The 25,440-nt window shown below is 61.8% G+C and overlaps 4 protein-coding genes across 4 annotated transcripts; 3 read left to right on the top strand and 1 right to left on the bottom strand.

The window, feature by feature from the left end:
- Positions 1 to 5,518: 5,518 nt before the first annotated feature.
- On the top strand, positions 5,519 to 7,312 carry BXZ73DRAFT_44821 (uncharacterized protein; the record flags this gene model as incomplete). The annotated part of the gene is made up of 9 exons (XM_048019404.1): positions 5,519 to 6,107; positions 6,166 to 6,255; positions 6,312 to 6,458; positions 6,507 to 6,552; positions 6,620 to 6,718; positions 6,778 to 6,907; positions 6,971 to 7,067; positions 7,146 to 7,179; positions 7,261 to 7,312. The coding sequence occupies 9 exons, from the start codon at positions 5,519 to 5,521 to the stop codon at positions 7,310 to 7,312; spliced, it is 1,284 nt and encodes a 427-aa protein (XP_047879303.1).
- Positions 7,313 to 10,026: 2,714 nt separating this feature from the next.
- On the top strand, positions 10,027 to 11,947 carry BXZ73DRAFT_44818 (uncharacterized protein; the record flags this gene model as incomplete). The annotated part of the gene is made up of 7 exons (XM_048019403.1): positions 10,027 to 10,054; positions 10,133 to 10,304; positions 10,380 to 10,598; positions 10,675 to 10,886; positions 10,977 to 11,484; positions 11,554 to 11,824; positions 11,879 to 11,947. The coding sequence occupies 7 exons, from the start codon at positions 10,027 to 10,029 to the stop codon at positions 11,945 to 11,947; spliced, it is 1,479 nt and encodes a 492-aa protein (XP_047879302.1).
- Positions 11,948 to 13,376: 1,429 nt separating this feature from the next.
- Positions 13,377 to 14,129, top strand: BXZ73DRAFT_19289 (SRA-YDG; the record flags this gene model as incomplete). Its single annotated transcript, XM_048017580.1, has 5 exons — positions 13,377 to 13,585; positions 13,657 to 13,702; positions 13,763 to 13,825; positions 13,881 to 13,991; positions 14,052 to 14,129. Coding segments are annotated over 5 exons (507 nt in total), but the record flags the coding sequence as incomplete, so codon positions are not given.
- A 3,364-nt stretch (positions 14,130 to 17,493) lies between these two features.
- BXZ73DRAFT_44678 (uncharacterized protein) lies at positions 17,494 to 18,894 on the bottom strand (the record flags this gene model as incomplete). The annotated part of the gene is made up of 2 exons (XM_048019378.1): positions 17,494 to 18,640; positions 18,695 to 18,894. Coding segments are annotated over 2 exons (1,347 nt in total), but the record flags the coding sequence as incomplete, so codon positions are not given.
- Positions 18,895 to 25,440: the final 6,546 nt, after the last annotated feature.

Below are 25,440 nucleotides of genomic sequence, written 5' to 3'. Positions count from 1 at the left end.
GGTCGGCTCAGCGCGCGAAGATAACTGAGCGCGAAGGCGGCTTGGGAACCGGTGGTGCGTCGACTTCCCAGGCCTCTTGCGCAAGGCGGGGCGGGTGCGCGTCAGGATCAATCTGTGGTCCCCGGGAAGTCGGCGGTCGCAGTGCAGTGCGGCCTGGGGAGTCCAGTGTTTTGCAGGATGGAGAGTCGCTATCAATACCATCGTCTCTCGTGGTAGCGCTTCAATAGGGACTGGGTTTGATTGCATGGTGCGTTCGTGATCGTCACTGTTCATTTTTATTCAGCGGTGTTATCTAAAGTGCTTTCTTCCACGGTCGTGCGTGGATCACAGGTTTATGGACTGTGTTCAATACACGCTCGCATGCGCGCCAGCACTCATTGAGCTCGCAGGGTATGTGCGTCAACAGTTCGACTGCGCCGTACGTCGGAGGAAGTGAAAGCTGATCAGATTCGGAACCAATGCTACATCTTTTCCCGACCGTCCTCGCACTGAGTGGCAGTTGGCCGCACCTACAAGCACCGCTCAGAGGCTCGACGAGCACAGTGTAGAATGGCGCTGACCTGGCACGGTCCCAGGCGGCGTCCTGAGCGGCGCACTGAAGGGAGTGTGGTTCCCTTCTCAGCAAATAGCTCGCCGCGCGGCCTGGAAAGAAGCGGTACGGCATCCCGTCCCTTAGTCGCCCAGCAGGCTCAGTCTCGCAGCGTGCGTGCGCTGCTGCCCGACGCACCGTTCACAGCGGTGGCTGCAATGAACTGTCATGACGAGCGCGCCCTCGCCCATCACTCTCCCCAGGCTTTGCTTGCACTCCTCCGGCTCCTCTGCGGTAAACCTGTTTGTCGGCGCCCCCGGCGCACCTGTCCCGGGGAGCTGTGTGCTGTGTGCGCTAGCATCTCCAGTCCCGCCCGATCGATGGCGCCGCCACAAATGCTTAGCTTCACGCCACTGCTGTGACACAGGTGCGGTCTATACAGTCGTGGTCGACATTCACATCTCATCATTTTGTTCCAGGACCGCTTCTGATTCTCGCCATGCGTCTCAGACTCGGAAGGACGGGTGTACCGCTGGCGTGCAGGTGGCCACTGAGAGGCTGAGGCAGTCGGAAATCGAGGACCATGGGTACGAGGAACAGTGGCTATCCCTTGTGCTCTTCTCAATCAACGTGTTATGTTGTATTCAGCAATCAAGTGAGGAGGTTCTACCCGGGGGGGCGATGGCCGGTTCATCCGCAGATGAGCACTGGTCTCGGTATGGTTAGCCACTCGGACATCGAGCAGAGTCGGCCTCCTATCCCATGCCTACCATGGTCGTGGTGAAGTGCAGCCCTGCGCAAATTCACGTCGAGGTACATGGGCTGTTGATTGTGTCTCCCTGCGTGGGAGGTCGCCCCCGATGCCATCGATGCCACAGGTTTCATGCGTCCGCCGCGCAACTCAGCGCCCCCCGCCGGCGCCCAGGACCACAGCGCCCAGGACCGCGCACGCGCTTCACTGATCCACGGCCCCGCCCCGCCAGGGCCCAGAGCACACACGACGCCCGCGCGAGAGCACAGCGCGCTGGTGGTGGACATGCCACACGAACCACGGCGCATTATGGGCGGCGTGCGTCGTCGGTCAGGAGATAGCACTCACAGGTGCGCCCGCACTCGTTACCTACGTGCGTACGCCCTCAAGCATCCGCCCCCCGCCGCTGTCGCCCACACTCCATTCATTGGACTTGCTCCGCCCTCTCCTCCCGCCCACCGCCGGCGCCGCTGCGCTCTGGCGTCCGCGTCGCCCGGGTTCGCCGGCTTCGGCATTCACCTTGAATGCCCTATCGACGTCAAAGATCCGACATGGCGGCCTCTGGCGTCTGCAATCCCGCCCCGGGTGCGGCTGCGGCGACGACGACGCCCACAGTGCCTGAGATAGGTGTGTCCCAATTCGCTTCGCCGCCGGCGCGTGCTGACAGGAAATGAGGTGATGTCCCCCGCGTTGCCACATCGTTCATGTCGTCGTTATGTCGGCTTCGGCTACTCCGGAACACAGAATGGGGTAGAACAGACGCATTCTTTACCTTGTTCTCAGTATGTCCGAGGATCAATGGCTCACTTCTGTGTCCCATTGCCGCTTGACAGATTCCGCCGCGCGTCCGGACGGGTGGTTTGAGCGCGAGTGTGAGGGGTAACCGGTGGAGAACCCACGGTCCATCCACTCTAGCCTGACCAATGCCCCATGTCACTCGGCACCCTTGCCGTTGGCCTCAAATAACAAGACCGACGGGGGAAATTGAAGAACAGAGAACAAGGCAATCCTGCTATGTAGCGCACGTCTATGACTTTCCGTCTCGTGGTGTACTCTATTGCGGTTGTGGTAAGCCTTCTCTCGTTGCCCTTCTTTCAATCTATTTACGTGACCCTGGCTGTACAGCAGACACCTGCAGCCTCTATGGCGCACCTCAGACGACGTCGCAATGTACTACGAATGCCCTCCCACGTCACTCGCCATTCAGAGACTACGTTCACCGTGCCGTCACCACACTGCCCAAGAATCATCCCACACACAGTATCGTCATCCGCCTTCTCATGCCTTTCCGTCCCTGCACCACATGCCCCCAGCGTAACACGGCTCAAGTGCTCACGCGCCGCACGCCCTCGTCCCTGCCTTCCGACGTGCCTACAGCGGGGACTCGTTGCAGGTCCTTAGTACCGACGTTGTGAGCTTGGCGGCGACCGGTGATGCCTCAGGCCTCAGGCGCCGTACGCGAATCCCCCACTGGCAGGATTGCAGGATGCCCACATCCCGCCCCCGCATTGGCAGGTTTCGCACCGCGCGCACCGCCTCGTTCATTACGCCAACGTCCAGCAGCTGCCCGCGGCCCCGCGTCGCGACGCCGGATCCGGGCACTTCAACTCCTCCCGCGTCTTCAATATTGCGAAGCCCGCCGGTTGAAGCCCGAAGCGCCTGGCAGGCCGTCACTCCTCAGTCATCGTCGCGCCGCCCAATCGCCGCGGGGGTGCTCTTCGCGCCTTCCTACGCACGTCTACTGCGGGGCGGTGCGTCGTCTGGGGGCGCACGATGTGTTGGCGTGGCTGTTGAGGGTCGTCGGGTGCCGCAGGAGAAGCCGTAGTGGCCGTAGGCTGCGCTCGGAGGCTCGGTTGGGATCCACGCGATGGCATTAGAAGCTTGGAAACAGCCTCGGTCTGACGAGGTCTGTCACGGGCTGACAGGCGCACCCGCGCCAGCGTGCGTCGCTCGCGCTTGGCCGGTGATTCGGAGAACGCGGATGGCCACTGGTCGCGGTGGGTGGAGGCCTAGGGGAGCCTAACCAGGATGCGGGGCCGGTTCGCGGGTCGCGGGTCGGGAGGCGTGAGTCGGGAGGCGTGAGTCGGGAGTCGGGGTTGAGTGATCGGCGAGTCAGCGACGGCCTCTAACCCCCGGTTCATCTGATTGTTGGCGATGGCGAGGGGCGGGGAAGTCGATTCTGATCGTGCGAGGGCTCGCGTCGCTCGGTTACGGGGCCAAAATCAGCTTGACGAGCCGGGCTCTCCTGCGGACAGACGTGCGGAGAGATTCGAACCAGACCTGAACGCAGCGCGCCCCGTCGAAAAATCAGATCGCTCGTGATGATGATCGAAAGCCGCGTCCTCGTTTTGCGCTTGTCGGACTCCGGAGGGATAGTACCGGACCCGTGGTATCGTATCAAGTCGGTGCTACGACGATCCCGAGGTATTGTCTGCTGGGCCTCGTGCCGTGCAAGCCGAGGCCTGGAAATGTCTGTCGCAGTCCGCAGAGGTCAAATTACGTCCCCCAGGTGGCTGGCGAAACCCATGCGCTGCAAAACCGCACTCATTAGGTGAAGGTGTTGTGGGGGTGGGAGCTGGGCCTGAGAAAGTGGTTTTATGGGGCTCACCTGGTGTAAAGAGCGATCACACTGTGTTTTGGTCGTGAAAGCGTTCATCATCTCGTGGCGCGGTCGTTGCTCTCGGAGAATTCTATTATGGCATGTTGACCCACAACATCAGCGAGCTTTGATGGGTCCTGAGAGAGATGATAACAGTGGATCCACGGGCCGACAGACTCCATTCCTGGGACGGTGCTTGGGAACGCGACCGCTGAGTGGAGCGTGCGGACGCCTCGCGGAGGGGCGTGGGCTGTCGGTGGCGGAAGACGGGCGTGGGTGTCGAACGTAGTCCATTGCCTTTTCGGGACGAGTGTATTTTTTCATTATCGCGTTCGAAAAGCACATTCCGCGACGCCCGGAGCGTCGTCGGACTTCGCGGGTCTGCGCAGGCGAAGGTTGTGTGCCCGCGAGGACGGTGGATGTAGTCGGTACTTAGCCTAAACGTTTTCCGCCCCGGGCCCGCCCCGGTCCGAATTCGACGGAGGTCGAGCAACGCGCGCCTGGGCGAGCGCCGGGGCGCTGCGCTCCCTGGCGCTCCTTCTTGCGCTCGTCGTCGCACGCTGGCAGGGCGGGTCAGTCACTGCAGGGCGGATCAAATGTTCGCGTTATCGTAAGTCATCCCAGGACCTGCGCTCGATTGCCGCTCACGCCTTGGGCCATCGACGGCCGTCCTAGTCGCGCGCGCCTCCTCAAAGCCGCCCTAGCAACCTCTCCCCGCGTGCTGTCTCTGGTGCGTCCTTGTTTTTCTGCGGCGTCGGGGTGAGAGCGTGCCCCCACCGCTCGTGTACCCCTCGCCCGAACGGAGAATGTGCGCACCCTGAAGGCTGAGGCGACCCGACGGCAGCGTCACTTGATGGGATGATGTTGGTGTTGATGTCCCATCACATTTGTTGGGGCCGGGACGCGCACGAGTCTGGGGAGGCCGCCCTCCGCCGGTCAGGTTGTCACGGCTTTGCAGCCCAAAACAAACGCACGCGAGCAGACGCGAGGCCTTTCATACCGGCGGCTCGGGCGTCGCGACCGCGCTGCTGCGGCGGGCCAGCCAGGAGCGCAGCCGAGCACGGACAGCGGCGGAAGCTGACGCGCGGCGCGTCCGTCATTGTGCACGACGTCCTTGACGGGGGTGGGCAGTGGACGGGACAGCGACGGCGTACACAAAGACGGTCGATTCGGCACGGTCGCAACATCGCTTCACAACAATCTGCCAAACGAGGACTCAGCGAATCGGCTTCTCTGGGCTTTTCCCAGAGGGGCAGTCCACGCTGATGGCACTCGCGGGTGGTGAAATACGGCTGGGGGCGCGGGAATTCGTGGGTGGGGGAGCGGGGCACCGACGCTCAGCCAAGTTTGTCGCACGGGTTCGCGAGTTGCCAGCTCGATGATTGATCCCGCCGGTCCCATCTTGGAATCGCTCCCGATCTGGGCGGTGCACCAAAGGTCAAGTTGCCGTCCAACCATCACTCGCCTCTGAGAAGTCAAGGGGCCTTAGATTCGCTCCCACACCCTCCAGCCTAAAACGAAACCGTCTCGTCGCCCTGCGTTTTGACAACTTCTTCATCGCCGCCTTCTCGCCATCCTGCTTTCCTCTCTCCATCCTCCTCCGCCCGCACTTCTCGCGAGCTCGGTCTTCCTCCCTCCCATGCTGACCGACGATCTCCCTTGGCCAGAGCTCGGCAATGTCTCACGTGGCGCCACTAGGGGCAACCAGGGCCAGAAAGGCGTCCTCGGCAACCCTGACTCCGAGGGCCGCTGTCAGCTTCAGCTCCGCGTCCAGCCCGGCGTGCTCGCCGTGAAGCTCAATCGACAGTCCAGCGACTGGTACCGCACCCTCCGCGACGAAGTGAGCCGCGCCCTGAAGCTCACGAAGACGTACTGGCGCAAGGCCCGCAGGCGGCAGGACTACGACGCGCGCGCGGACCAAGATCACATGGAGCTCCACGAATGGCTCCAGCAGCTGAAGGACAAGGTCATGTCGCACCTCGAGGTCCTCATGCAGAAGGGCGAGATCCAAGGCCCGCCGTACATCATGCCCGACAACGTCGAGCTCACCTTCCTCCGCAAGTTCATCGAGCGCCAAGCCGCCGGTATTCCCCACAATCCCCGCCTCCGTCGCGCCCTCGGGCAGAACCCACGCCCGGTGGGTGTCGACCCGCACTTTTCCTCCAAGCTCTCCGTCGGTTCGTCGCCCTCAATAACACTCGCCGGAGTCATTGGGTTTTCTGACAATCGTACGTTTTCCCTTCCACTCTGCGCGGTTGTTATCTACAGCTCATATGTCCCCTATAGAAGACGGCGACGACGACGACTCAGGACCTCTCCTTGATGGGAATGAGTCCGGAGCTTCACATTCGCTTCTCAATGAAGTCAACTTGAACCGTACGTTTCGCCATTGTCGCGAGTCTGCCGACTTTGACGCCCATTTTGCTGTCCAGGCCGCAATCTCGCGAGCGCAAGAGCATCATTCGCCCGCGCCCAACGCGATACACAAGAAGCATTCGCCCGCTACACCGCATGCATGGATGCGGAAACACAGGCGCGACAGCAGCTCAGCATGCTCGAAGAGCGGCGTGACGGACTCAGTACGTGGTCGGTTCCCCATTGCGCCCGTATTCTCTGACACGTAACAGTGGCCTCCCTTGCAGAGAGCTTCCGCACAGATTACATGGACTGTGAGTACTCCTATCATCACGGAGCCCCGAGCTACAGCTGAAACCCGACCGCGTCCCGTCGCAGCTCCAAGTGGATCCACGAAACATTCGCCCCTGGTCGACGGCCGCGTCGAGCGCTCGGACTCCCGAGCGAGTACATCGCAATCTCACGACGAAGTCATGAACGCGATGTGAGTACAGCTTTCCCACATTCGTTCTTTTGAACATCCGAACTGAGGTGGGGTCGCAGGCCGAACAACCACGTGGGTATGCAGGACAACGTCGGTTGGAAGATGCAGCAGTGGTCACATGGCGATGCTATGGCCGTCACCGAGATCCCGCGCGGACACCACCATCACGACATTGGCTCGGTTGAGCAGGTCAGTGGTGCTCCCTTGTATATGAAGCCGGTGCTGTACTCAGCGACGTCGTTCTACTCGTAGACGTTCTCTCCCGTTCGCGCCGCGCAGGAGATGCAAATGAACGCGATGGGCCAACTGGAGCGCAAACATCAGCGCAGCTGGGAGGACCAGATGCACAGTACGTCCCGTTTCAGAGCTACTCCCGGGTATCACGTTTCGCGCGGGTCGCTGACGGGCGCCGGCTTGTCCATCGCAGACCAAACAGCGTTCGAAGTGAGTGATTCAAGACTGTGCGTAGAGCGTTTTTGATCTAAATTTCCTTCATGACGCTCAAGGATCTGTCTTCGCTCCACCCGCGCAAACGCCACCAGCTATCCGCCGAGTTCCTGGCCCCTGCAGCTCGGACGGTATGCTCCCCAATGAGGCATCCAGGCGTGCCCGCTGGCATGCACCCTGGCGCGGTGCTCTCCGGGGCGCCCGAGATGAGCGGTCTTGCGTTATGACTCCCGGCGCGGGCCCCTCGCTATGCGCCATGAGCTGCCCACCCATCAGACGAACGAGAGGAGCCGGAGCCCAGCGCGACCTCCATCAGCGTGCCGGGACGTTTCGGTACGTGCTGTCGCTCCCTGTCGCGCCTCGCGTCCGTGCGCGCGCCTGCGCCGGGCGCGTCTGAGCAGCGACGCCGATCTGACACGCCTGTCCGCAGTTATCCTACGTTTCAGATAATACATCCGCCGACGGTGTGCACGCCGTCGAGCCCAGACCCGATCGTCGCGCGAGCCTCTGCCTCCTTCATTCCCGCACCCTGTCCCCGCCCGCCCCCGCCCCCGCCCCCGCCCCCGACACCGCCCTGCTCGCACCCGCGCCGCTCCCACATTCCTCGCGCCCACCTTGCCGCCCGACGCGCAGTGTCTCGCCGACGGGCCTGCGCTCTTTATGCATAAACTTATCTTATGTTCAGTCCGACCCCAGACTCGCCCCGCCGCACCGCTGTGACATACTATCCTTATGCTGTCGAGACATGGACTCATATTTACCCCTCATCGTCCCTCACACTCACTACCCCTCTATGCATATATCCATCCCCGTCTACGCTCTCGCGTCCCGGGCGATCCCCACCCCATGTGTCTCCGCTGCATCCTGCCCGTGCGCCGCCGTTACCCCGCTCCCGATCGCATGCACGTCCGGACATGGCCTCGGCATGGACCTCTCGAATTTTCTTCTGTAGATACTTCGCATCCCCCGTCGTCTCCCGCATCGTCTCCCGCATGTTCCGATTCCCGTGTCCCGTGTCCCCCGCAGCGCTCTCGCTCCCATACCTCTGCACGCACACATCTCCCCACGATGTACAACACCCGCACGCATGTCCACGTCCGCATCTCTCCTCTCCCCGCTCTCTCCCCCGCGCGCGGCACGAAAAATCCCGTGCCGCCCGCCGTCCTACTCGCTCGCCGGTCCGGGTCTGTTTGGTGAGCACCGTCCTCGATTCTCGTCGCCCCCCGTGCCGCGCGCGCCTCCCCTAGGTTCGGTCTGTGCCTGCGATCTTTTTCGCTGACTGCGCGTTGTCTTTTTTTCTCTTTTCTTCGGGTGCAGGATGGGGTTGTACTCGCTTCTCGTGTCGAACGCACGGTTCAATAAGATGTTGTTTTAATAGTTCCCCCGCGCGTCCGCTTGAGCTCCCTCGAAAACCTCAGCCCCGGCGTCCAGTCTCCGGGGCTCGTCGCCGTTCCGGCTGCGGTCGCCGACCTGGGACGTGGATGCAGCAGAACGCCGCGAGGCGCCTCGTCTGAAGTCGGGCGGGTGGTACGTCCGTTGCTACATCGCGCGCACGTCTGAACGTGGAGCTTCGCAGACCCGCGATCACGGCTGCGTCGAGGTATTTGTCGCTGTGGTCTGCCTTACATAGGCCCACGGTGACGCAGCAGCGACGGTGGGGTCGCGACTGGGACGGGAGAAGGCGCTATCTTTGCGCGCATTGCTAGGCAACGTTGAGCCGTGTAAGCCGTAAACTGCCTGTCGGAGTGGGGAGGCAGGCCTGCGGGGTGAGTGGATCGTGCGACAAGAGCCGTGCGGGAGTTGTGGTGGCTGACCGCGATGGCTACTTTGCAGGTCCGGTGACGTCCGCGATATGCCGACCGCGCGAAGTCTGCCCGCGAGCGAGAAGCGACCCGTCTTCGCCGCGGAAGGGCCAAGCCTGCCATGGCTCCCCGAGCAGCGCGCTGCCGAACCGCGAAGCCACCCGGCGCGGGGGTTGTCCGTCGCTCTTTGGCCGTATGTATGTATGTCAGCTGTGCGCCCGGCGCGCGCGCGGTTTTCTGGAAGACGGGGAGCATGCTTTGCCGCGGCCCGCCGCACCCGGGGGGGTGCCCGCGTGGGTGCAGCGTCGCGCTTCTCATCTCCGCGCCCGGCCGTTTTTCGCGGCGGGTGCGCGCGAGGGCGATTGCGTCACTGCGCACGCGGCGGGCGGGGACGTCGGCGGGACCGTCTGGCCGATCCGCGAGGCGTCCCAGGCGCCGCGAGGCTGCTGCTGGCGTACCTGGCTTGCCTGCGGAGGAGGAGCTGGTGCGGGGGGGAGCCTTTGCGGGGGCGACGGCCTGCCTCGAGGCGGGCGGCAGGGAGCTTTGTCAGCAGGCGCCAGACCTTGCCTCGCACGGGAGGGTCGTGGTTGCAGCGTGTCCGTCGACGCTGCAGGGCATTTCTTGCTCGGCCCAAGGTGAGTCAGTGCCCCCGACCTCTCTCCTGTGCATGGCTGTCCTCGATGACCTCCTCGCTCCTCAGCTGCAAATTTCCCCCCCGCCGGACGACCCCCACTTCCAGCCCCGCCTGCGTCCGGCACCCCTCAGCACAGCCCTCCGTCACTTAATCTCGGGGCTTGGGCAGCTTTTCGTGCCGGAGATGGCTCAATAGCGTCCACTTAAAACAATGTCGCGCCCACCACCCATGTGCGGAGACAAGCGTAGCCGGATCCAAGCCTCTTCGTCGCGTGAGTGGCACGTGCGCGCATTGGCTGCCAGCTTCATATCCGACTGCACTCTCGTCCATATAAGCATCAAGCGCGCGCCGCCCCGGACTATTGTCCTTTCCTTCCCCGTCCACCCCCTTCCCTTCGTCTCCTCTTTCTTCCCTTTCTCCCGTCGATGGCTGCTCGCCGCGGTCGTTTCCGATGTACGTCCCCCTCCCCTCGCGCCCCCCCGCCGTCCGCAAAGCCACCCGCATCGATGCTCACCCGGCGCCTCCGCCCAGCCAAACTGTGCAGGAACTTTGCCCTCGGGCACTGTCCCCAGGGGGACGCCTGCAACTATCTGCACGCATCCCCCGAGACGATCCAGTCCAGTTCCGCCCCGTTTGGCCTCCAACCCTCGGTGAGAGCGGCTGCGAAGCCCCGCAGAATTTTCGCAAGCCGATGTGCTGACGCGTACTTATCTGTGCCCCAGCTCAGCCAGCGGAGCCTCGACGACCACTTGTTCCCCTCGACTTTCTCGCCCCCGAGCTGGCCCACGCTCTCCCCGATGACGACCGCGAGCGCAGAGCACCAGCCGGCGTACAGCTGGGCGCCGCCGCTGCCGCCGCCGCCGCCGTCGTCAGCGGGCCCGAGCGCGACTCATCCCCAGACGCGGATCAAGTACCGGCCGCTGTCGTGGCGCACGGCGCTCTGCCGTCATTTCGTCAAGAACCGCGGGTGGTGTCCCATCGGCGAGGAGTGCAATTAGTGCGTCGGCGGGGCCTTGGCTTCGCGCTTCTTCATCTCGGCTTTAATGTGCTCACGCGCCGTTGATCCCCGACAGCATCCATGATCTCGACCTTGCAGAGTTCGCGAAGGACGACGTGCGGTTCGCAGACCGCCGTGCGGGCGGTGCGGGCCAGGGCGTGAGCCAGGGCCAAGGCGGGCGCGGGCGTGGGCGGGCAGGGAGTAAGCACAGTCATTGTTGGGCGTACGTGCAGGGCTTGTGCCATGTGAACGAGTGCCAGTACATGCACCCCGTCGCCGTCGAGCTCTGTGAGTCGCTCTCTTTGTTCTCCGCCACCCGTGCGGCGTGCCCTCTTGCTGACCACCGTCCCATGGTAACCTCGACCACTCCGTTGACAGTCGCCCCGCACACGCCGTGCCTCTCGTGGCCGAACTGCCGCCGCGGCGCGCTCTGCCAGTACAAGCACCCCGAGCCGTACATCTCCACGTCCCCATCCGCGTCCCCCGCGCCTCCGCCCGCGGCGCTGAGCCCGCCCCCGCAGCAGCACCCTCCCGTGGCGCACTCGGACGCAGTCCCGCGCGGTGCCGTGCCGTACAACGGTATGTTCTACTTCAACATGCCGCAGACGCAACCGCCGCCACCGCCGCAGCCTGCGGCGCTCCCGCCCGCGATGTCGCTCTCGCCCGTGCAGCTCGTGCAGTCCCCGGTGGTGTTCACGAACCCGTGGCACTGGCCGCTCTCATACTCGCCCCCGATCATGGGCTACCCGCACCCGCACCACGTCGCGTACGCCCCGCCCACGTGGCCGTCGCTGAGCCCCGTCGAGGCCCCGGCGTACCCGGGCCCAACGATGCTCCCGCAGATGCCCGGTCCCGCCCCGCCGACGTTCTCCCCGCCGCTGCAGCCGTACGCGCCCCCGCCGACGCACGCGGAGTCGTACGCGGACGCGGCGCCGCGGTCGCTCGCGAGCTTCAGCTTCTCGTTCCCCCCGCCCCCGCAGGCCATGGAGTCCCTGCCGCAGACGGACCTGGCGCGGCCGACGCCGCTCGTGACGCGCTCGTTCTCCGCGGCGCCCGACGGAGACTTCCCGTACGTCGCGCCGAGGGAGCAGCGCGTCGGCCACGCGCGCCGCGTCAGCGTCACGATCAAGAGCCGCGAGGACCTCGCCGGCCTCGGGCTCGACAGCACCGTCTCCGCGCACGAGCGGCTTCCGTGGCAGACTCACGGGGATCGGGGCGAGCGCAGGGTGAGTGCCGCGTTCTAGGAGAGTGCGCATCCGGCTGACGACGCGCTCTTGCAGAGTTGGGCTCCACCGTCGTCGGTGTTGCGGGTCCCGCGTCAGGCGGCGGCGTCGCCGCCGCTGATGTAGGGGCTGTAGAGCGCGCGCTGCGTGTGGATGCCAGCACGGCAAGTACCAGTCACAGGCTGCCAGGTGGCCACGCGTAAGGCCCGGCGAGCGTCGTTGACCCACGTTATCATGACAATGTTCCCCTTCGCGCTCGCGCTCGCGGACGGCCTACGTCCCGCGGCTTCTCTTTCTACTCAACGTCTCTGTACTACTACTCACGACACGTTCTCTGCTTTTTTGGATGATGTCCCGTCTCGTTTACCTACATCGGAGTATACCATAATTCCGTCGCGCCGTTACACACGTCTACTCACGTCCATAAACGTTCCGTTGCATCGTGCATCCCCTCATGCGTCTCCTCGGTCTCTCTTTCACCTCCTCATTCCTTACATGCATCTGGCCATCGCGTCTCCGTCTCTCTTCCCCCCTCTTCGCTTAAGCTCCTGTTTCGCCCCCATCACGGACTCCTGCATCAGCTGCATCCGCATTTGTGCTCTGGTTCGGACTCGCATGCTATCCGCCGGTCATGATGGCCCCGGAACACCGCTCATCCGCCCCCCCCCCGAACTGCAATCTTCACCCCACCGCCCTGACGCCAATCTCCCAACACCCCCCTCCGCACGCTCGCACCTCCCAAATTCCAATCACCCGCGCCCCCCCACCTCGTCTTCGTCATCGTCGCCACCGCCCTCACGATCCCCGTACTCCCACCCGCACGACCGATCCTGGCACCTACAGGTGTACATATGTGATGTTGTACCACCACGCCTACGTACCCCCGCTGTACAGTACACGTACTCGCACGCACTGCAGCTGCATGCCTCGCTCCGATCCCGCCGCCGACGGCGCGGCGATGAATGATATACCGCCAGTATTGTGTAGCTGTCCCGCGTGATCTCCCGGTCGATAAGCAGTCGTGTCCCTTTGAGACTTTCGAACGCGGAAGGCTGAAAGCGAGCGGGCTCGGACCGGATGACATTGATAGCGGCGACGGCGGCAGTCCGACGAGGAAAAGAAAAAGCGGCGCGATCCGGGGTCGATCTCGCGATCTCCGGCGCGGGTCCCGGGCCGCGTGACGCAGTGGTGTGTTACGTCATCGGCCTTTTTTTGTTTACGCGCACGTGCCCCAGCGCCGCGAGGCTGCTGCAAGGTTTGGAAATTGGCCTGCTTGGACTGCGTCTTGCTACCCACTCTCATCTCTTGTACTCTCTTCTTGGATATTGGCCATGGCATCCCGGTCCAAGGTCGGCAAGTGGTCGAAGCGCGAGCCGGACTTCGACCGGATCGTCCCCGCGTGAGTGCACCTGTTCTGCTGCAGCGGCGACGCGCCTAACTCAACTCTCACCGCCCTCGTTCGTTTTCCCTGTGACCTGTTCGCCCTCGCGTGGAACGCGGACGACGCACATGTGCGCTGCAGCAACGAATTCGGGGCCATACCGGGGGTCCCGGTCCTCTCGACCTTCATCAACCGGTGCGTCCGACCGCGTCCGACCGGCGAGCGCTGCTGACCGGGGCTCGCGACCGTCGCAGGAAATGCGTGAACTGGGCGGGCGTGCACATGCCGATCATGGCTGGGATATCGGGCAAGAAGGAGGGCGGGTGCAAGAGCCTCGTCATGTCTGGCGGATACGAGGACGACCGGGACTCGGGCGATCTCTTGTGAGTCTTGTTCGCGCTGCCTGTCCTGGCGGCGACGGTGCTCAGGCTTCTGCGATCTGCGCGCGCGGCAGCACGTACACGGGCGCGGGGGGACGCGTCGGGCAAAACGGGGATAACGTGCGTCGGTCCCTGTCTCGTGTTGCAGACTTTCGCCTGACATGACGCGTGCGCACGAAGCTCCGCGATGGGCCCCAGAACTGCGACCAGACTTGGGCCAACACGGGGAACGCGTCGTTGAAGGTGCGTGCGTCCGTTCGTTTCGATCTGCGTCGGTCGTCTCTTACGCCGAGTCAAGGTATCGGCGCACACCAAGCGGCCCGTGCGCGTCGTGCGCGGGTTCCAGTCCAACTCCAAGTACGCGCCCGCCGAAGGCTACCGTTACGACGGGCTCTACATCGTCGTCAAGGTGCGTTTCCCCTCTGGCATTCCCCATTCCTGATCTTGTCCAACGTGTGCGGGGCTGCAGGCTTGGATGGAGCCAGGGCGGAGTGGCTTTCAGGTGTGCCGATTTAGGCTCGAGGTGCGCGTTTCCTCCCCCTCCCCCTTCTCCCACGCGGGGCTCAAGACCCCCCCTCCCCAGCGCATGCCCGGCCAGCCGCCCATCCCGCGCCGCGGCGAGTATCAAGACCCGTCGGACCTCGCGCGCTGGCCTGCACCGATCAAGTTCCCGTGGGTCGACGGCCCCGCCGCCACGGAGCCCGCCCCCTCGCGCGCGGCCGGCCTCTCGCGCAAACGGCGCAGCACGAGCGCTGCCACCTCCGACTCGGACGTAGAGGACGCGAGGGACGCGGTCGCGGGGCCGAAACGGGTCAAGGGCGCGCCCCCGGCGCGCTTCGTGGCCGAGCTCGGGCAGCCGTACCCGCGGCCGCGCGCGCCGGCGGTCGTCGTCCCACCGACGACGAACCAGGTGAACCGGCGGAACACGCAGGCGGGCGCGGCGGGCGCGCAGTCGCCGTCGGACGCGCCGGTCGTGGACGTGTTCGCGATCATGGCGGAGATGGCGAAGGGGAGGGGGTAGATGCACGGCGCTCGGTTTCGTGGTGTGCACCGCCTGGATTGGATTTTGTTCTGTCGCGCTTTGGATGTTCTGCCGCTTTCGTGCTTAGTCGATGGTCTCGTGAGTCTGGACTCGTTCTGTCTCGCACGAAGGCGCTGATGTGTGTGGGGCAGGTGGTGTATGTGTATTGCAGACGACGTCGTTATAGGTTTATGGATCCGTGACTTCGGTTTTCGCTTGCGCGCGCTCTGGTACCGCGCTGGTGCATGGCACAAGCATACAATTGCAAGCATCTCCCCGACCAGACATGCTGTACCTGCCTGGTAACGTATCTGTTGACCCAGCATCTGACATCAAGATCGACGTGCTCTACAGCAGCGATGACTGCGTCGCGGCTCACATGTGTTTGAAGTCAAGATACAAGCACGAGTCTAGCGCGAGTTCAAGGATCCACACGGTCTCCGCACTCCTTCCTCATGTCTTCACACTGGTCACATGATAGAACGAGTAGGTTCAGCGTTCCCCAGTCACCAAGTCCTGTTCACCCTCCCTTCGACTTCGTTCCCCGGCTCACCCCGGTTTCAAACTTCTCCTACCATGCGCAACTCCTCCAAGATTGGCACATTGCAGAGTGCGGGTTTTCTCGAGATAGAAAAGCCGTGAGCACCATCCGATCACCTTCGCCGCATCTGCGGTACCCATTCCGCGACAGAAGCCTGGGAGAGGCATCGAAAGTGCCAATCGGTGCGATTTTTGCGAGCGGGTATGTGCCCCCCCTGTTCTCCCAGCTCAATCTCTAATCGCTCCCCTCGCTTTCTTTCGTCACACAGGCGCTGTGTCTCTGCCGTGGGACTCCACAACCAGCCCATAGCCGGGATAAGTGGGACGGCGGAGCATGGGGCGGAGAGCTTGGTCATGTCGGGAGAGTACGAGGATGATGTGGACGGAGGAGATACAGTGTGAGTGTCCATTTCGACCGTGTCGCGCATCGGGAGCCCTTCTCAATCCGGTGTCGATTAGTGTCTACACTGGTAGTGGTGGGAGGAACGGGCACGTATGTCGGTCCCGACTAGTCTCTAGCAGGCGATCTCTGATGTCCGTGCCGTCTTCAGGTCCAGATTCAAGATAAGTCCTGGGACAACTAGCACAACGCGGCTCTGGAAGTACGCATTCCGCCGGCCCTATCCCTGTCTCGCAACTCATTTGCTTCGATGAACAGCGCTCCCGAGACACTCAGATCCCAGTTCGGATCATACGGGAGGCGAAGCTGGCGAGCGTATCTGCACCGGCGACCGGGTTCCGTTACGACGGACTGTACCGAGTCACGAATGTACGTACCCGGCGTATGATTTGTACGAACCCCCGCCAACATGTGCTTGCGTGCAGACGCGGACGGAGCGCGGCAAGAGCGGCTTCTTGGTGTGCAAGGTCCATCTCGACGTGAGTCTTCACCATTGCTCTCGTATCCCATCGGGACTGGTGTATGGCTGCAACGCGAGCCTTCGCAAGCCTCCATCAATCATGACCTCCCAGGCTCAACACCCAGTCTACCCTGGGATCAGCCTCGCGACCACGACCGCTCGCTGGCAGCATGGGCCCCCCATCGCCTCTGCTCACCGTCAAGGTCTTGGACGCGATGCACACTTCGGGAACGGACAAGTCCCTCGGCAAGATCGAGGACTGGCCGGAAGTGTACATCGGGCGCGGCCTCGTGCAGGAGGAACTTTCAACGTCGACGTGGGTGGGATCCATGGGCGACCCGGGAGAGACCGTCCTCACGCGCGCGCTGATCGTGTCGCTGATCGTGCGCGAGCAGTGGATCGCGATTCGTGAGATGGTGCGTGCTTGGTTTCTGTGGTCGCAGGACTCTGGCTGACGCGGTTGTACTATGCGCAGGCGGCATCGACCTGGAACGCGCTGTACATCGCGGGCGTGCGGCGCAAGGCGGAGGAGTCGAGGGTGTTTTGGTACCCGGTTATCGGGACACTGCGTTTACGCGCATTACATTGGCTGGTAGTGACGCAGAAGATGATGAGTCGAACTACTAATGAACCTTCAGGCAGTCTTGGTCGACTTCGCCGTACAGCCCTGCGTCCTCGACTAAATATTTATAACCTGTCCTTTGCACGAGTTTCGACCTCGTGCTTTCGTCCGACACGTCTCTCCAGGTCTCTCCTCGCGCTGGTTCCCCGGGGCGCCGCCGTTGAGTCCGAGTCCGCGACATAGCCGCCGTCGCCCGCACCTCCTCCGGCCCCCCGCGCCCCCCATGCCCTCTCTCGTCCACACGCCCGCACTACCACGTCGCGGAGGCTAGCGCGCCCCAGACGCGCGCGCACACTGTACATGCCCGACGTCGTCGCCGCCACTGCAGCGCCTCTGGCGTTTGGGCGCACGGCTCGTTGGCCTACCTCGCCGCCCCGCCTAAAATATACCTTCTCCCTCAGCCCGCGCACCCCCTTTCCTACCGAACACCCTGTCCCTCCTCCTGCACTCCGTCGCGCCTCGTCCGCACAATCATCGTACAGAAGACCTCGTCAAAGAAACACATGCAACCTATCGAATCATTATCAACTCCTCTACATCCGCAAATGTGTACCCTTCCTGATGGACGGTGACGCGCGACCCCCTTTCCACGCGGAATGACAGCCACGCGCATCGGTCCCTCGTAGATCGGGTGCTCGTCAACCACAGTGAGACCGACTCCAGGGCGGGCGGCATCATCTGCGCGAACACGTTCGCAACCGCCGGCAACGTTTGGTCGCGGAACGCAGGGAACCCGAGTTTATCGTGAAATGAATCGAACAGCGGCGTGCTCTGATAGTCGAGGTTCGCCCACAACACCCGCAGATGGACCAGTGGCGCGAGGATGCGCGCGATGTCCGCCTGTGGCGCGGGGGCGTGAGTATGAGTACTAGTATCGAGGAACGGATGCGCGCAAAAGACGAACCGCAAGCTCGTGCGGCTGCTTCCACTTCCGCGAGTCGCCAAACTGCTCCTCAAGAAATGGCCGCCCCCGAACGAGTGCCAGATCTTGCGGCGGCTGGATCCGGTATCGCAGCAGCTTGAGCTCCTCCAGAAGCGGACACGCGTGCACGACGAAGTGCAGCGGGTCGACGGCAGGCTTGAGCTCCACGATGTACTCGATCTCGAGTCGCGTGAGCTGCGCGGCGACGGCGCAGCGTTGGAGGATGCGCACGACTCGGGCCGCGCTGGGTCGCTCCGGTGCGATGGAGTTGATCTGGACGCATTCTTGATGTCGCTGGGCGTAGTGCGGATACTGGAGGAGAGAGAGGGTACGAAGCGAGGTCGGAAGCTGTCGGTACATGTCGTCGCTACTCGGGAGCGGGAGCGGGAGGTACAGGTGCTCCAGCTGGGGCCAGGGGAACACAAGCGGCCGTGGTGAAAGTTCGCGCGGGACCGCGAGCCCGACGCGAGGTGTGCGCTTCAGATGGAGCTCGAGCACCAGCTTGCGGAGCCCGGGCATATTGCGGAACAGGGTGGCATAGGGTCTGCATTGGGGCTCTCTGCGGCTCCCCGAGAGCTTGAGGGTGTGGAGGCGTGGCCATCGAAGGCGCTCCATGGTGTCCAGCGGCGCAGACGCAGCGTTGGGCTCAAGCGACGTGAGCGTCCCGCAGACCGCCTGTAGTAGGACCGACAGTGCCTCGGTTTCATGCGGAGGAATTGGGTACTGATTGTCGGGGTGCCAGCATATAAGATACTTGAATGATGTGAGTGGAGGGAGACGACGAGGGCATGCGAAGGTGTTCGAGGGGGAGACCTTGATTGGGGAAAAGGTGAGGGCGATTACGCTGAGTTCGCGCAGTGTGGGGGCGGAGAGAATGACCTGCAGAGCAGACCAAGAAACACCGTGTCGGGAAGCCCATGGCATAGTGAGTGTGACAGATGAGAGATTGAACATGCGTGTGAGCGTGGTCTTGAAGAACGGCGGGGGTTCCAGGACGCCGCAAAGCCATGGAGTGGTGGTCCATCTCGGTAGAGGACGCCTGAAATTGTGCACACAGTCGATGTCCTGGCACATGCAAGTCAAGGTAAGTTGACTAAGTAGGAATCAGCCACAGAATGAACGACTCGATAGGTAACTTGATGCTCACCGAACGTAAGGAATGAGCACAGGTGGAACGATCCACCGAGCCTCGTTCCGGTCAGGAAACGAGGCCTCGCACCGGGAGAAGAGAGCGGAGAGACAAAGAGCCCGGAGCCGTTTGCAGCTCAGAGAGAGGGACTTGAGGTCGTCGAGGGACTGATGACTCACGAGATCGATCAGTTCGTAGATGATGTCATCGTTCACATTGTGCCTGTACAAGCAACGGTAAGAAAGGAGCTTAAAGGATACAGCTGTGACTGTCTTACAGGCAGCCAAGAGGCTTTATCTTCACCTCCCTGCTACGGCTGTTTGGTTCGATTCCGCCGATCCAGTATAGCTTGGAAATATGGCCCCCAGGCCTGTAGCGAGGATGGGCACCGGGACCCACTGGAAGCGGCTGCCATGGATATTTCTTGGGGGAGAAGCTTATGGGGTACATATGCGTGAGGACAGAGAGAGATGAACGATAGAGAGGATGTCTGGGAATTCAACGAACGGAAGTCACTCCGACCCAGTGGCGCGCAGTCCCACGCCCCGGAGAACATCTATGCACCTCGGCTCCCATCATCATCCGTATTCGACGAACACACTCCTCCCTCTTCTGTACGAAGAAACATAAACGGATTGCAGAACCTTGTGAGTTAACGCCGCGCTGTTCAACGCACAAGAGAACCGCCCCAGGCACCCTTCCTGTAAGGCCTGTAAGGATCCGGGGGTGGTGTTCCTCGGGTGAGTCTTGTGCCCGTCGCAAATGCGTTAGATCCATGTCTATAGCGGGGATACAACATGAGGGGTAGTGATGATGATGGTAGTACATAAGACTAGAATAGTGTATGCATGCCTATAGTAGTGACCCTAACCCAGGACCGAGTCCTACGGGTTCAGCCTCCTCCTCCTCCTCCTCCTCCTCCTCCTCCTCCAGTCTTCTGATCGACGACCTAATTTCACAGCTCGAACTCGAGAATTGCAGTTACTGAGGTGGGAGACAAGAGTGTAAACGCCAGAGGCATCCACGGCGGAGTTTTGACGTCCATAGGGCGTCCGAAATGAGCGCAGAAGACGGCGAACACGAGCGAAAGGAAAGGGCGGAGGCAGGCTTCATACGTCCGCCGCATAACTCAGCACCCGCCGCCGCCGCCGCCCAGGACCACGGCGCGTCCCTGGTGGCGTGCATCGTGCGTGGAGCACAGGTGATTTCCCTGGTGCATCTGTTGCGATAGCCTATCAGCAGCTACGGATGCATCTGGACGGATCTGGCGATCCGTGATGCGCGCCCGTGGAGACGCGCCTCGGTGGGCGGCAAGGACGTGTGGCGCGCATCGCGTCCCTCCCCTTCACCGTCCTTGCTCTCCTCTACCACCCTCGCTACCCTCAGCCTCCCCGCTCTGCCCAGGCAGACGATAGCGACCATACGGTCGACTGTCGTCTGCTATTGGACCCCGGTGTCACCAGGTGACACCGACTGAGACGTGCGCTCTTCCGGATCGGCTAGATCAGTCCCCGTGCGCGTTGGCGCCGGTCACCTGATCGCCACGACTCCCCTTCCTCTTCCGTCTCCTCGTCTCGGTCCCGCTGTATCCTCCACGTCTCCCCTCGTATCATTGACTCGGACTACCCTACGTATATATAGTAGTACAGGTGTAGGGCGAAAGCCCCAGTGTTCCGAAGATAACAGACCTTATCCCTGTCTTCCCCTTCGTGACCTCTTCCCCCGTGTCGCACCACCGGCCCGATTGGACCGCGAGCGCGACATATTTTTGACAGTCACTCGTCTACTCTTCACCCCTACTCCTCTCTACTAGCTTATCTCTCTCTCCGACTGGGCGCCCTCGAGCTTGATCACCTCGACTACCTCTCGGATCCCCTCTCCCCATCCCGACATTTCTTGCAAGAACCCTCACCATGGCCGCACCTTTCTCTCGCTACAACCTCCGTCGACCTCGCACCACCGAACCAGCCTCTCTCGCGACGGTCGCCGCTGGCAACGAACCTGGTGAGTCCATAATCAACCGTACTCGTGAGGCTGAAGAGCCTCTCTTCCATAGTCCCCTCTCCTCTCCGGAGGATCCTCGCGCTTCGAGCGCGAGTCGCGCTGGTGTTTACCGCGCGTCCACTGCTCGGTCGAGCAGTGCCGGAACCGCACGCGCACGCTCTTACGCAGAGGTCGCGTCCGGAAGCCCGCGACTCCCGAGTCAACCCACGGTTAGTGGGCACTCGGCGGCTTTGGTAGCAACGAATATATTTCGTTCGCCCCTTCTACCTCCACGAGAGCTGGCATCGCCGCTCTCTAGTGTGCACACCCCTTCGGTGGCTGCTTCTAACCCTGTCGACACCGTTCAAGATGAACAGGATGGCCCCTGGACGACGGTCCAGCGAGGTCGTCAGGGCAGGAAGAGCTCCCGACAGGCTTCTGAGCCTCCCCGCGCGACGCCGATCGTCGCGCCCGCGCCGCGTCTGTCCCTAGAGCAGCTGCGCGCTGTTACTCGTGCTTCCGCTGACTTGACTCCTTCTGAGCACGCGCGTGTTGAGCGTCGCTCTAACGCGATGAAGAAGGCAGCTTCGTCGGCCTCGTCCACGTCTGAGTCTCGTGGCGAGGGCCCTTCTCGCATTCCGGCTGAGCTGAAGGGCAAGGCCATTGATACCCGCGACTGGGACGTCGCCGATGTCCCTGACCTCGACCTGGGAGCGCAGCGTCGCGCGTTTCAGCTATACGAGTATCTGCGCACGCTCCCATCGAGCCGGCAGCCGTCATCTGCTGAAGCGTCGCAGACCGACCGGGTATCGCAATGGCGCGACCAGCTGCGTGCGCCGGAGCCCACTGCTGCTATTCCCTCTCGCGCGCCTGGCGTGGAACCTCCTCCGAGCTCCGCGTCGCGCGTGAGTTCATCCAGACCGCCGTCTGATCACAACCAGACGGATAGTTCATTCAAGGTTACCATACCTATGTACACACAGTTGTTACAAGAACATAACCAGCTTCTTCGCGAGAACAACAACCTTCGCATGCAGAAGACCTCTCCGAGCAGTGAGAAATCTGTGCTCCCGAAGTCCTCAAAGCGCGCGGTAAAGCGAGAGGACGTACCTGTGGGTTTGGACGAGTTTGGCCTCCCCAGGGAACGTACGGCAGCACGCGATACAAGCGCAGGACTTGACGCTGCCGCCGCGCGAGGGACATCGCTGCGACCGGTAGCCCAGATTGAGCCCGGCAGCTACCTCGGGCGTGCCTTCGACGACCTCATTGGAGGCGGCTCTGCTGGAGAGCCCCCCGGTGATAGCTCGTCGAGCTCTTCGAGTTCTGGTACGGCTCGAGGCGGTGGCGGTGGGCCACCGCGTGCGCATCATAACTCAAGCTCGTCGTCCTCGAGCTCGAGCAAATCTGGCAGCAATCGGCACCGAAACCATCGTAAGCTCCGGCTCAAGCCTGAAAAACCAGAGCCTTACGATGGACGCGTCGATGCGCAAGCCTTCCACAAGTTCATGCGACAGACTGTGGAATATCTGTCAGCATTCGACATCAAACCTGAGATGTTACCCTCTCAAGTATCTAACTTCTTGAAGGGTAAAGCATACAGCTTCTTTGTGACGTCTGTATCGTCTGCGCCGCGCGAATGGACGCTTCGCAAGCTCTTCGTTGGCTTGTTCAATTACTGTTTCCCTGTCGACTATCGTCTACAGATGCAGGAAAAGTTGAATAAGTGTAGGCAAGGCGATCGCAGCGTACGAGATTTCGTACATGAGCTTGAGAACCTGTTCTTGATGGTCGGATTCGTCTCACCTCGCGAACGAGTTGAGAAGCTCTGGCATGGGTTGCGCACATCAGTACAGCGCGAGCTCTGGATGCGGAGTCTTACCCCGAATTCTTCTTGGGCCGAAGTCGTTGAACAGGCCGAGATAATCGAGATCGCGGAACGAGTATCCGGACGTGTGGGACGTGCCAACCACGATGACCACAATCGCCCCACCACGAGCTCTCGTACAACGCAGGGCCGCTCCCACGACGCGAGCGGATCCTCCGTGTCACGCCGCTTCGTTCCCTACCAACGGCGGGACCGCGATCGTCGTAGCGGCAGTCAGAACGCTGTGCAATCAAGCTCTATACGTCCTCAAGGACGAAGCGTACCTTCTGGAAAGCAAGGACAATATCAGCGTGGTTCGCGCGGGCAGAACAAGCCCTCGAACACGTACGACGACCTTTCTCCCCAGGAGAAAGCCGAGCTTGTTGCAGCTGGGAAGTGCTTTGTCTGCAAGAAAGCAGGCCACTTCTCGCGAGACTGTCCGCAGAAGAGCCAAGTTAAGTCCGACAGGAAGGGTAAGCCTCCTGGCGTGACTTCATTCCATGTCGAGACACGACGCACCGTTGGAAAGAAGCCCCCGAGCAAGGCTCCACGGCCTGAGATGGCGTCGATCGAGACAACCGCAGGTTTGGACTTGTTCATGATCGAACCTGCCCCAGAGCTGCCACCGCACTTTGAGGCCGTAGGCAGCGACCTTGAGTACGTCGCACCTGAGGACGACGACCTGTTGAACAACTTGGGCAACGGTCCGCAAGAGAATCAGGAAAATGTACCTCCATGGCATCTGCATGAGTGGCCACAAACCGTGCGCGAAGGGCGCACGCGGACGCATATCGGCGACTTGTACGCCAATCGCGCTATGCAAGTCCTTCAGGACTACGGTCCCTACTGCTGTCTAGGTATCGATTTCGACAGTGGGGAACCATACGAACCTTGTGTGTACCGCACAACTGAAGACCTCTATGTCGTCGTGCACGAACGGTTCGACACGCTCTTGAAGCGTAGTTGGCTGCGAAATAAAGATTTCAACCTCCCGTGCTACTATCGACAGATCGTAGTACACACCTTCGAACCTGCGCAGGGTCACCAGCATTGTTTCCTATCCCACGACGGCGAGACGATGGGCGACGCAATTGCGATCGGCACTCAACGTGCTCTCGCAGAGGCGTTCCCCTGGCCAGGCGTGACCAACAATCCTGTCCGCTTTGTCGTGCGGTACGTCGGCTTCGGAATGATGCGCTTGTACGACTACTATCTGCGCGTCGCTGTGGACGTCCCGCGCAAACGCCTAGAGAACACTAAGATGGACGCGTGCAACCTGTTCGCACAGGGAATACGCACCTTGACGCGTGCGCCACCCTTCGGACTGAACGAAATAGAGGACGAGATCAGCCTCCTCTTCAGGGAGACTGCTCGTCGCTCGCGTCCTTCACTCGGAGCTGTAGAACTCTGCGCGGTAAACACTCGAGGATATGTCCCAAGTGAACTCACCATGACGCAGGGCCAGCTCATCGCGCTCCAGCGCAATGCAGGCGCGCCGCGCGATCTCAAGAGGCTGATCCCGGAGCCTACCGTAGTCGTAATAGGCATCAACGGACAGCCCGCACGCGCCCTGCTTGACTCTGGGTCACTGGCCGACTTTGTGTCTTCGAAGTTTGCGCACCAGCTTAATCTTGATGTCTTCGAGCTCGCGAAACCGCTCCCTGTTCACCTCGCGGTTCAGGGATCGCGCGCGAAGATCAACTATGGCTGCCGTGCACGGCTAGAATATCAGCGCATCAAGGAGGAGCGGTATTTTGACGTTGTCAACTTACTGAATTACGACTTGATCCTCGGCACTCCCTTCCTCTACCAACACAAGGTTTCGCTCGGATTCAATCCAACCGCGGTGGTGGTCGGTAGTGCCGCAACGCTCCCTCTGGAGGGCGCACAAGTGCGCGTCTTGCAGTCCCAGGCGGCGGAAGTTCTCGAGGACGAACTCGAAACGGCCCGCCAGGAGCTTCGTGAGTACGCGCAGCCTATCTGCAAAGAAGCAAGTGACTCACCCTTGCCACCGCTCCGTGTGATCAACCACCGGATTCATCTGGAAAACCCCAAAATCCTAATTAGTACTATCATGTATAATACTAGTGCTATCGCTTCACTAATGGGACTACTGAGTTTTGACCCTTCTAACACATACTAAAGGGATACTAGTGCTTGAGCTCCTCGTATAATATATCTATCTGCAACTATTACTTCACCTATCACTGGACACTGCTGTCTAGCCGGAATACACACAGCTAGCACAGGTCTAACCAGTGACTAACTACTGCAATTTTGGGTGTCTGTAGAGCCAATTGACACACAGCAGGTGTGTATTGAGCCCATAATATGTTTGGAAATCAAGAAGTAGTGACTAATGCAATCAATAGATCACACAAACGTGAAGGAGAAGCAAATATATTTGTGTTCATTACACTACAACGTAGACAGTAGACTACAAACGAAGACAGTGAACACATCCACTCGGGCGAGACGTGTGATACAGGCAAGAGCGAGGTGGGTGAGGTAAGCGTCATGGATGATGCAGACGCGGGCGCGAGATGGGAGACGTGGGCGAGGGAGGCGACGCGGGCGAGGGAGGCGAGAGAGGCGAGGGAGGTGACGTGGACGAAGTGGGCGGCACGGACATGCGCAACGCGACGTGGGTGGGGGCGAGGGCGACGTGGACACAGGCAACGTGGGCGGACGAGGCGGATCGCGCAGTCACACAGGAGCGAGACGTGGGCGACATGTTGACGCAGGAGTGAGACGCAGGCGACGAGGACGACGTGGGTGAAATAGATGACGCGAGACGGGAGTGCGATGCGGGTGAGACGGGCGAGGCGGATGGGACGGGCAAGGAGAGCGGGACGAGCAACGAGCGAGAGGCGGGATTGACGGACGAGGGCCAGACTGACGCAGGCAAGCGCGAGGC

Source organism: Epithele typhae (genome assembly GCF_022376455.1).
Source record: "Epithele typhae strain CBS 203.58 chromosome Unknown BXZ73scaffold_15, whole genome shotgun sequence".
In the NCBI taxonomy this organism is placed as follows: Eukaryota; Fungi; Basidiomycota; class Agaricomycetes; order Polyporales; family Epitheliaceae; genus Epithele; species Epithele typhae.
This window is presented reverse-complemented; position numbering and strand designations above follow the sequence as displayed.